Source organism: Arachis ipaensis, chromosome B4 (assembly GCF_059453495.1).
Source record: "Arachis ipaensis isolate K30076 ecotype BB chromosome B4, ASM5945349v1, whole genome shotgun sequence".
In the NCBI taxonomy this organism is placed as follows: domain Eukaryota; kingdom Viridiplantae; phylum Streptophyta; class Magnoliopsida; order Fabales; family Fabaceae; genus Arachis; species Arachis ipaensis.
In genome coordinates this window covers 14969587-14980687 of record NC_142439.1, presented here as the reverse complement: position 1 = coordinate 14980687, position 11101 = coordinate 14969587, and the positions used below count along the sequence as shown (strand labels likewise).

At 38.2% G+C, this 11101-nt stretch overlaps 1 protein-coding gene across 1 annotated transcript; it reads left to right on the top strand.

Moving 5' to 3' along the window:
* The first annotated feature begins 8322 nt into the window (after nt 1-8322).
* LOC148566745 (uncharacterized) lies at nt 8323-9998 on the top strand. The gene is made up of 4 exons (XM_088484414.1): nt 8323-8475; nt 8694-9074; nt 9201-9411; nt 9619-9998. The coding sequence occupies exons 1-4, from the start codon at nt 8323-8325 to the stop codon at nt 9996-9998; spliced, it is 1125 nt and encodes a 374-aa protein (XP_088340540.1).
* The last annotated feature ends 1103 nt before the right edge of the window (nt 9999-11101 follow it).

The following is an 11101-nucleotide window of genomic DNA, read 5'->3' as shown; positions in this document are numbered from 1 at the left end:
AATGTGCAAGAAAGTAAATCAAGCAAATAACTAAAGAAAGCAAGTAATAAGGAGAGACATTCATGACAAGGTTTGAGATCATAGGCTTTCTATCCTAGTCATACAATGATTAATTCATCTTATTTAGTCAACTCCAACAAATGGAAGAAGGTATCATGTTATCTTCACATAGGGAGAATGTCAAACAAGACTAATCAATCATATCATAATAATTAACAAGAATTTATCTCATTTCGTCATCTCCAACATTAGAAGAAGGTATAAGTTATCTTCCATGAGAGAAAGTCAAACAAGACTAGTTAATCTCAAATCAAAAATCCTAATCAACTCACTAATTGAATTAGCAAAAGATTAGCGTTATTAAAAATGATATTAACTAACAACTCTAGATCACCAACATAAGTTGGATTTTCATGACTCAAGATTGCCTAATTACTCTTTCCAAGCCAAGAATGCTCAAAATCTACTCTAACATCCAACCAAGCATTTTATCAAACACTTGGAAGGCATAAAAGGAAAGCATAATAAATGACAAGAAATAGTAAAATCTATCAACTACCAATTGCAAGAAAAATAAATCAACAATTCAAATCATCAATTAAAAGAGCATCAATATTAAATTTTATTAAAAGAGATCTAAATCCAACATAAACATCCATGAACATAAAAGAGAGCAAAAAAGGGAAATTAACATCATAAACTAAGAGAACGAAAGAATAGAAGGAACAAGAAATCATAAAAAAAACAAGATGAAAAGATGAGATTGAATCTAGATCTAAAAGAGATTAACCTAACCTAATTTTAGAGAGAAGGGAGAGCTTATCTCTCTAGAATTCTACCCTAAAACATGATGAAAAACTAAACTATAACTACTTGGTTCATTCCCCTCCAATCCTTGGGTTTAATAGCATCAGAAATGAGTTGGATTGGGCCCAAAATGCTTCAAAAATCGTTGGGGGCGATTTCACTTTAGTGGGCCACAAGCAGCATCGGCGCGCACGCGTACATGGCGCCTGTGCGCCCCTGAACGTGAAGCAACATACGGCAAATTTTATATCAATTCGAAGCCCCGGATGTTATATTTCCAACGCAACTAGAACCGCCTCATTTGGATCTCTGTAGATCAAGTTATGGTCGATTGAGTGCCAGGAGGTCAGGCTTGACAGCTTTACGGTTCCTTCATTTCTTCATAAGTTCTCCCACTTTGCATGCTTTTCTCCCCACTTCTTCCATCCAATACTTGTCTTATGAACCTGAAATCACTCAACAAATATGTCAAGGCATCGAATGGAATTAAAGTGGATTAAATTTAGCTATTTTAAGGCCTAAAAAGCATGTTTTCACATTTAAGCACAAATCAAGGGAGAATTGCAAAATCATGCTATTTCATTGAATAAATGTGAGAAAAGGTGATAAAATCCCCCCAAATTAAGCACAAGATAAACCACAAAATCAGGGTTTATCAAAGGGCAACCGAATTCTATGAAAAACCAGAGAGCCAGAATAAAGTAGAAAGTTGGGACCTAATCAATAATTTGGGCAGATCAAATCAAGGGTTATGGCTAATCTTTGGGGACTTTAATCAGGTGCTGAAATAGCAGAAAAAGCTAGGTGAGAATCCAGTCACCTTATCACAAATAAAGAAGTTTCATGAAACAATTCAAAGGAATGACTTGCAGGACCTTGGCTTCAAAGGTCACCCATGTACTTGGACAAATAGACAGGGAGGGGACAACAACATCCAAGAAAGACTCGACAGAGCCCTAGCAACATTGGAGTGGAAGGAGGCATATCTTAGAACCCATGTACAACACCTAAGCAAGTATAAATCTGATCATTACCCTTTGTTAATTAACTTAGTGGGAGAATCAAAGAGAAATAGCAAAAAAATTTTAAATTCAGATTTGAAAAAATGTGGTTAACAAACAAAGAGTGTAACAAAATAGTGGAAGAAAGCTAGCATAGAAGGTCAAGGAGCATTAGAGAAAAATTGACTTGGTGTGCTGAAGAGCTACATAGTTAGAGGCAAGAAACCTTTGATGTAGTCCCAAAAAAAATTAGAGAATTACAAAAGGAAATAGAACATCTGAATGTAGCACCTCAAATTGAAGAAGTAATAAAGAAGACTAAATGGAAAAGGCAAAACTTGATGAACTGTTGAAGATAGAAGAAATCTAATGGAGCAAAAGATCAATGGCCAATTGGTTAAAAGATGGTGATAAAAACACCAAATTCTTTCACCATAAAGCTTCATAAAGGAGAATGAGGAATTGGGTGAAATCCATTGCGGACGATAGGGGGTGAAGCATGAGGAGGAGGAGAAAATTGAATGGGTGATGAGAAATTTCTTTGAAAAACTATTCACATCCGAGGAGACCATAGATGTGAAAGAAACGGTGGAGGTGGTCAGAGGAAGAATAAATGAGGAAAGGTTTGCGGTCCTCAATGATGATTTTACCAAAGAAGTGATCCAAGCCCTCCAACAAATGCACCTGAACAAGGCACCAGAACTGGACTGGCGCTTTTCTACCAAAAGATGTGAAAAGTACTCGGCAATGAAGTGACCAAAATTGTTCTCAGAATTCTAAATGATGGGGTTGATCCCGAACCGTTGAACTATACCTACATATGCATGATCCCAAAGGTAAACAAGCCCAGGCACACAAGGGAGTTCAGGCCAATATTCCTATGTAATGTAATTCTTAAGTTAGCAATAAAGACTCTAGCAAATAGGCTGAAAATCATTCTTCCTGAGGTAATTGGTGAAAATAAAAGCGCTTTCGTCCCGACGAAGATTGATAATAAACAATGGCCTTAGTGTTTTTGATGTCTTTCACTATATGAAGAAGAAGACAATAGGAGGCAAAGGATATGTGGGAATGAAGCTAGATATGGAGAAGGCATACGATAGAGTAGAGTGGGACTTTTTGAAAGAGGTTCTAAGCACAATGGGCTTTCCAGAACGGTGGGTTCGAGTAATCTGGAATTGCGTGACTGCGACATCATTCTCTATTCTTTTAAATGGAGTCTCTAGTAAAATTTTTCATCCTATCCGAGGGCTGAGACAGGGGGACCCCCTATCCCCCTATCTTTTCATCTTGTGTGCAGAGGTTCTATCCGGAACACTGATTAAGGCACAGAACAGCAGAGCTATCCAAGGAATAAAGATTGCGAAGAACAGTCCAGAGATAAATCATCTGTTTTTTGCAGATGATAGTATCTTTTTTACTAGAACATCAGATCAGGCAATCCAATCAGTCAAAGAGGCTCTTATTTCTTACCAAAACGCATTTGGACAGTGCATTAACTTTGATAAATCTAAGTTATCTTTTAGCCGAAACGTGCTACCTAACAGAAAAGATGCCATTAAGGACATGCTAGGTATTAAGGCAGTAGAAAGACACTCGAAGTATCTTGGATTTCCAACCTTCGTGGGAAGATCCAAGAAACAAGTTTTTGACTATGTTCAGGACAGAGTGTGGAAGAAATTGAAGGGGTAGAAAGAAAAGGTGCTCTTGAGGGTAAGAAAGGAAACACCAATAAAAGCAGTCACTCAAACCATTCCCACTTACATAATGGGATGTTTCAAGCTGCCAATGAGCTTATGCCAACATATAGAAATGATGATAAATATGTTTTACTGGGAATCTAATAATGGAGAAAGAAGAATTCACTAGGTAAGATGGAATAAATTATGTTAGTCAAAACAGAATGGAGGCCTTGATTCAAAGACATGAAAGCTTTTAATACAGCTCTTTTGGCAAAATAGGGACGGAGATTGATTAAAAATCCAGAGTCTTTGGCGGAAAGAACAATGAAAAACAAATATTTCAATAGAAAAGAGTTCCTTAATTCATATGTGGGCTTTGCACCAAGCTATACATGGAGAAGCATTTGGCAAGCTAAACATGTCCTAGAAAAGGAAGGATAGCAGAGGATTGGAAATGGCAGGAGAGCAAGAATCTGGAGGGACCCTTGGTTACCTAAACAGAATGGATCAAAATCATGGAGCCTCCCAGTTATTTTGAATCCATAATCAACAATGGCAGAGCTCATTCAAAACGAAAGAAAAATATGGAACACGGAACTTATCAGGAGGATCTTTCTACCCTTTGAAGCCCAACAAGTATTAGATATCACGATTCCAATATCAGAATAAAAGATAGCTTTACTTGGAAGAGAACAAGAGATGGAAAGTTCAGTGTCAAAACAGCATACCATGCAATTAAAGAACTAGATCAAAACCAGTCCAACAATCAAAATAACAAGGAAAGTGAAGAAAATACTTGGAAGAATATTTGAAAAATTCAAGCTCCACCAAGGGTGCTCAATTTCATATGGCAATTGATCTATAACTCCCTCCCAACGAAGCTGAACTTGAAGCGAAGAGGAATTAATGTTGCTTCCAGTTGTCCAAGATGCGGAGAAGAAGACGAATCAGAAGCCCATGTGGTGAGGGACTATTGGTATGCAAGAAAATTCTGGTTTGCGTCGCCTCTAACACTAAGAAATGAACCTACAAAAAATCAAGGGCTGAAAAATTGGATGTTTAATTTATTAGAAAAGTTAGATGAGAAAAGGAAAGCCATGTTTTGTGTGCTGTTCAACCAACTTTGGCGATCCCGCAACGTGCAGGTATTCGAAGGAACAAATGCAACAATTGAAGAGGAGATTGAGTGTGTGATGAAGGACTTTGAAGATTTTCTGAAGGTAAACTCAAGAAATAAGAAATTAAGGGTAGTTGACTCTTTATTGACTCAATTAAGAGAGACTTGAGAGGTGCCACCAACCAGAATTGTTAAAATTAATGTTGATGCATCCATATCAAGAGATGTGCATGGAGGTGTGGGTGTAATTGCAAGGGATGAGATGGGTTTAATCTTGGGGGCAGCTAGTTGGGTCATACCTTTTCACTTAGAGACCCATGAGGCTGAGGCATATGCAGCCTATTTGGGAGCAGAATTTGCTAAACATTGTTGTTTCAATGAAGTAATCATAGAAAGTGATAGCTATGAAGTAGTGAAAGCTCTTAAACAAGAAAAGTCAATAGAATCTTATTTTGGAACATTCATTGCTGACACATTAGCAATATTAAGAGGACTTAGATTATTTTTCTTTAGTCATGTCAAGAGAAATAGAAATAGAGTGGCTCATGAACTAGCTAAGATGGCTTTTATCAGTCTAAATTTTATGTGGATGAAAGAGGCACCAAACCATATACAAAATCTAGCCATGTTGGATATTTTACCACCAATGGATTGAATCAAAACTCTTTTTTTTCTAAAAAAAAAAAAAAACAATACAGAAAGGGTAGACCGATAAAAACCTAAACTCCATATCTATTTAACATCTTAAAACTTTCCTCACATGTTTTTCATAGTAGGAATAATTTTTTGTGATAATTTACCTATATTTATTTTTATGTGAAGTTAATAGATAAAAATTATTAACTAATTTGACATATTTAACTAAATTATTATCTAATAATTTTTAACTATCAACTTCATATAAAAATAATTATATATAAGTTTCTAATATAATTTCTGGCCATCCCAATTTCATGGATATATAACTCATTGATCTTGATGAAAATTATTGTATTCAATAAAAATTACATCATATTTAGTATATTAAGATAAATAAAATTAATATTTTTTAATTATCTCATATAATAACACATTACAAATTAAGTCAAAACGCTAAATCATTAAATATTGATTAAATAATGTAATATAATTTTTAAAATAAAATAAATATTTTGACGTTACACAATTTTAATTTGAAATACATTTTAAACATGTATTATATCATAAAAGAAAATATTGTTACAAACAATAACTTCATTTAAAATACTTAATAATTGCTAACTAGTTATAGTACAAATGATATAATCTCTTTATACTCATCTAGAAGTTGAAAGTTCGAGTTTCATTCCTAACTTAAAAAAAAAACAAGTTAAGGGATAGTAAAAAGCTTAGAATACTATTTTTTCTTCTCGCAAAAGTTACCTTAGAATTTAGAGTCAAAAGCTTTAATGTGAGTTCAATTTCCATTACTACTTTTTCTTTTTGCACAATTTATCTACAACAATTCTAAGCAATCATACATGACACATTATTTGACTAAAAAAAATCAAGAGTGCCTATTAGGGCATTTTGGTGCTCTGCTAAGGTTACATTGTGCTTCTTAGGGTTGCTGCTACACGACAAATTCACACCAAATCAATCACCAATCATTGATATGCAACATGGATGACCTGCGAAGAGACCCTGATGTATAGAACAATGATAGTGGGGGAGATGAGGCGGATATAGTAGTACTAGAAGAGACAGATATCTCTCATGGTGTAAAGGCATGCACAAAGAGCTTAACAGGTCGAATTTTTTTGGTACAAAAATTATCGGCAGGTACTATGGAGAATGCTCTGTCTACAATCTGAGATAAACCAACAGGGTTCAGAGTAGTCAATCAGGGGAATAACTAGTTTCGGTTCTTCTTTGATAAAGAGAAAGATGTGCGGCGTATTGAGAAAGGATCCCCCTGGCTATTCAAGGATTACATCCTCCATGTGCGACAATGGACTGACACAAAAAATTCTGAACATAATACAGATTCAAAATTCTCCATTTTGGTGCAATTTTAGTGTTTCTGAATGCTATAAGACGTTGGAAGCTGGGCAAAAACTTGGAGAAAAATTGGGAGAACTCCTGGAGATAGGAATATTTGAAGTCAGAGGTAAAGAATCTCGGATACATAGAGATAAAATCATGCTTGATGGGGATAAAGCAGTGAAGGATAGTCTCAGGGTGAAAGGATCGAACCAACGACTGGTGGAGGTGGGGCTGAGGTATGAACACATTGGGACCTTTTGTACGTACAGCGCTCACATTGGGCATAGTGCGAGGGTATGCAATGTTCTATTAGAGGATGCAGTCACAAACAAACTGAACTAAGACTTGGTGGGAGAATGGTTGAAAGCTGACCAAGTTGGAAGAAGGGTGGATGTACGGGAGAAAGATCATCAGGGCAATAATAAACAACATATGCATTCAGCACCAGAACCAGCAAAGAAACCAGTCCCATCATGGCTACTTGATGGCTTTGCAAAACTTGAAGTTAATAACCAGGAGCAGCAAAGTAGCAGTCTTAATACAAGTAGCAGCACTAATCTAATGGGAGAAATTAGGGGCAACCGAGAGACCATAGTGAAGAACGTACGCGTGGATCCACCAGTTCTTGAAGACATTACCTCTGCTACGAACATAGAATTGAGGAGTCCAGATTTTCCTGTTCAAATGGTAGAACCAAAGAAGCCAATGAAACTGAAACAAAAGGCCTGTTAGGGTAGCAGTGAAGTAATACCAATCATTGGAGGCAAATGGAATTTGGAAAGGAAAGAAAACAATGGGAGCCACAAGCAAATATGCCTAGAGGACATGCTCATGGAGAATGCAAAGGTGGGGGGATGCCAGCCTCAAAATGGCACCCGAGAAGCCATAAAAATTTTAATGTGGAACTGTCGGGGTTTGGGGAGACCCTTGACAGTCCACAATCTTAAAGGGATCGTTCGATCCCACTCCCCCGAGATTGTATTTTTGTGCGAGACAAAAAACCCTTCTCGAAGTGTGAAGCAAAAGTTGAAAGGATGTGGATTCAAAGACTGGAGTCTAGTCAACCCGGAAGGAACAGTAGGAGGATTGGTAATAGCATGGAAGGAAGGTTTGGAGGTAACAGACTAGCAGTTATCAAATCTACTCATTTTTTCATTGTTGTCACCGTTAAAGATGAGGTTACAAATCATGATTGGTGTTTGCTTGGGGTTCATTTAAGTACTAACAACCAGATTCGATCACAGCAATTTGTGGAGTTATCATTAATATTACAGCAGGTTTATGAGAAAGTTGCAATCATCGGAGACTTCAATGCCATCACAAACCAGCGTGAAAAAAAGGCAGAAATGAGAAATCCCCAGCTTCCATGGCATGTTTTAATAACTTCCTTAATGACTGTGAACTGGTGAACATTGATATGATTGGTAGGCCGTTTACATGGACAAACAGAAGAACAGGATGAGACCTTATCCAGGAGAGACTTGATAGAGTGCTCGCTGAAAATGGGTGGTTGCAGAAATACCAAAATCCAGCTGTTATGAGACTTTCTGAATCTGGTTCAGATCATGCACCACTACTCCTAGACACAAACCCGAGGCATGAACAGTCTAAATGATGATTCAAACTCTAGGAGCGATGGTGTGCGGTTCCGGATGTTAGGAATATTATTCAGGATACGTGGAAAGACGAAGTGGGGGGGGGGGGTTCACCTATGTATAGCTTAGCCCAAAAAGTCAAGAAATGCAGGCACAGACTTGTAGCATGGAAGACCAGGAGCAGGTCAAATTCTAATGTGAAAATTGATGAGCTTCTCCAGCAAATTGAGGGATTGCGAGCCATAGGAACACACTGTGGTGAGGAGCTGGTCGGTTGGAGCGTAGTTTGGAGATAGCTTACCACGATGAGGAAATGTATTGGAAGGAAAAGTCTAGAGTTAAATGGCTTCAGGCAGGGGATCAGAACACGAAATTTTTTCACCAGAAGTTTAAGAATCGAGCTCGCTGGAATCGGATATGGAGACTGTTTGGTGAGAATGGGGATGTTGCGACCACAAATGCTGACATTACAAAAGTGGCTGAATAGTATTTCAAGAATGTATTCACCTCCACTTGCCATACAAATCCAACACCGTTCTTTGCTGATTTTGAGTCTAAGGTCACAGCTGCCATGAATCAACGGCTCTGTAAACCAGTTTCTAGGGAGGAAGTCAAGAGAGCAACATTCAGCATCCACCCTCAGAGTGTCCTAGGTGAAGATGGCATGACGGCGAAATTCTTTCAGTGTTACTGGGATACTGTTAATGAAGATGTCTTTCGAGCTGTGCGGAGCTTCTTCGCAGGGGGGATTCTTAAGGGATTTAACCACACTCAGATATGTCTTATTTCGAAGGTTTCAGATGCTAGCAGTATGACTCAGATTCGGCTTATCATTTTATCCACGGTTATCTATAAAATCATGTCAAAGGTAATTCTTCATAGACTCTAACCTATTATGAACAACTTGATTAGTTAGTCTTAGAGTGCATTCATTAAAGGGAGGCTTATTTCGGATAATATCCTTATTGCTCATGAGTACATGCATTATCTTAAGAACAAGAGGCAATGGCTTGAGTATGAAATGGCGGTTAAGCTGGACATGAGTAAGGCTTATGACAGAGTTGAGTGGGCCTATTTGTGGTTCATCATGGAAAAACTGGGCTTTGAAGAGAGATGGATAGGATGGATCCAGGAGTTAGTCACTAATGTTTCTTATTCCATCAATGTGGAAGGTCAACCTTTTGGTTATTTCAAACCAAATAGAGGTATCCGACAAGGAGACCCTCTATCACCATACCTATTTCTTTTCTGCGCTGAAGGATTATCCTTTATGCTACACAAGGCGGAGCAAAACAAACTAATTTAAAAAGTTCAGATTAACAGGAGGTGCCCTCGCGTCAGCCATTTGTTATTTGCAGACGATTCATTACTTTTTAGCTAGGCTACGGTTCTAAACTGTGAGAGAATTCTAGATCTATGGGAGCATTACCGAAGTTGCAGCGACCAGCAGGTCAATCTGAGCAAGTCAGCAATTTTTTTCAGTCACAGCACCCCAATGGAGACTCGGCGTCAGTTGGCTAATGCTCTCCACATTGACCACATTGGGATACAAGATAAATATCTTGAGCTTCTAACTGTGGTTAATAAATCCAAGCGGTCTACATTCAACCTGATTAAAGAAAAGGTCCGAAAAAAAGTCCAGCATTGGAAGCGCAACCTCCTCTCGGCGGGTGGAAGACATGTTTTAATTAAGGCTATAGGAGAGGCTATACCAATTTATTCTCTGTCTTGTTTTCGATTGCCGAATTCTCTGATTATGGAGATTCACCATATCTTGGCTCAATTTTGGTGAGGTCAAAAGGGGGAAGAACGTAAGTTGTAATGGGTTAGTTGGGATACTACGACACGACCTAAGAGTGAGGGAGGACTGGGACTAAAAGACCTCAGAGCCCAAAATCTTGCTCTCTTAGGAAAATAATGCTAGCAATTAATTACTCATCCTAATTCACTCCTAGCTAGAATCCTCAAAAGTAGGTACTTTAAATACTCCGATGTAATGAAAGCAGAGATTGGAGTATTACCTTCTTGGGGATGGAGAAGTGTCCTTGAAGGCAGGACAATAGTGGAGAAAGGACTGCAATGAAAAATTGGCACTGGAGAGGACATCCAGATTGTTGGTGAGCCATGGCTTCCTCTGCCATACCCATGTACATTACCTCCGGCAGTGTACCTACAAAACACAATATTACCAGTGTTCAGAGTGAAGGATTTAATAAACCAAGATCAGAGAAGTTGGAACCAACAACTCATCCAAGAGATTTTTTCTGTGGATATCAGTAATCGAATACTAACAATCCAATTGGGGAAAAATGAAAACAAGCTACATTGGGATATAAGCAATACGCACCAATATTCTGTTGCATCAGGGTACAAAGTCGCTTATTATTTCTTCCACAGCTTAATCGAAAGCTGCCTAGACTACTTCAGACAAAGATCCTTGTGGAAGGGACTATGAAAACTCCTAATCCCTCACAAGATAAAGATTTTTTTTTTGGAAGTCGCTGCATGATCGCTTCCGAATTCTACAAAATATCCACCGCAGGTTTCCAAACACATCGGGGGAGTGCCCCCTCTGCCACAGGGAAGAGGAATCAACCTCCTATTGCCTAATCTATTGTACCGAGGCTCAAGAAGTGTGGAAGAGAACGCCTATTAGCTACTTATTACCGCTGCAAAGAACGACAACCTTCCGCTAATGGTGGACACAAATAAAAGAAAAGATAGCACAACAACACCATAGAGAATTTGAGCTTAATATTCTGACTATCACCTGTTAGAGTGTCTGAAAAAAACAGGAATCTGAGAGTCTTCGAACAAACCAACAGCCCAGCCACTGCAGTGGTGGAATCGGTAGTGAAGCCATGCAATGAACTTCAACGCCACCCACAGAGGAGT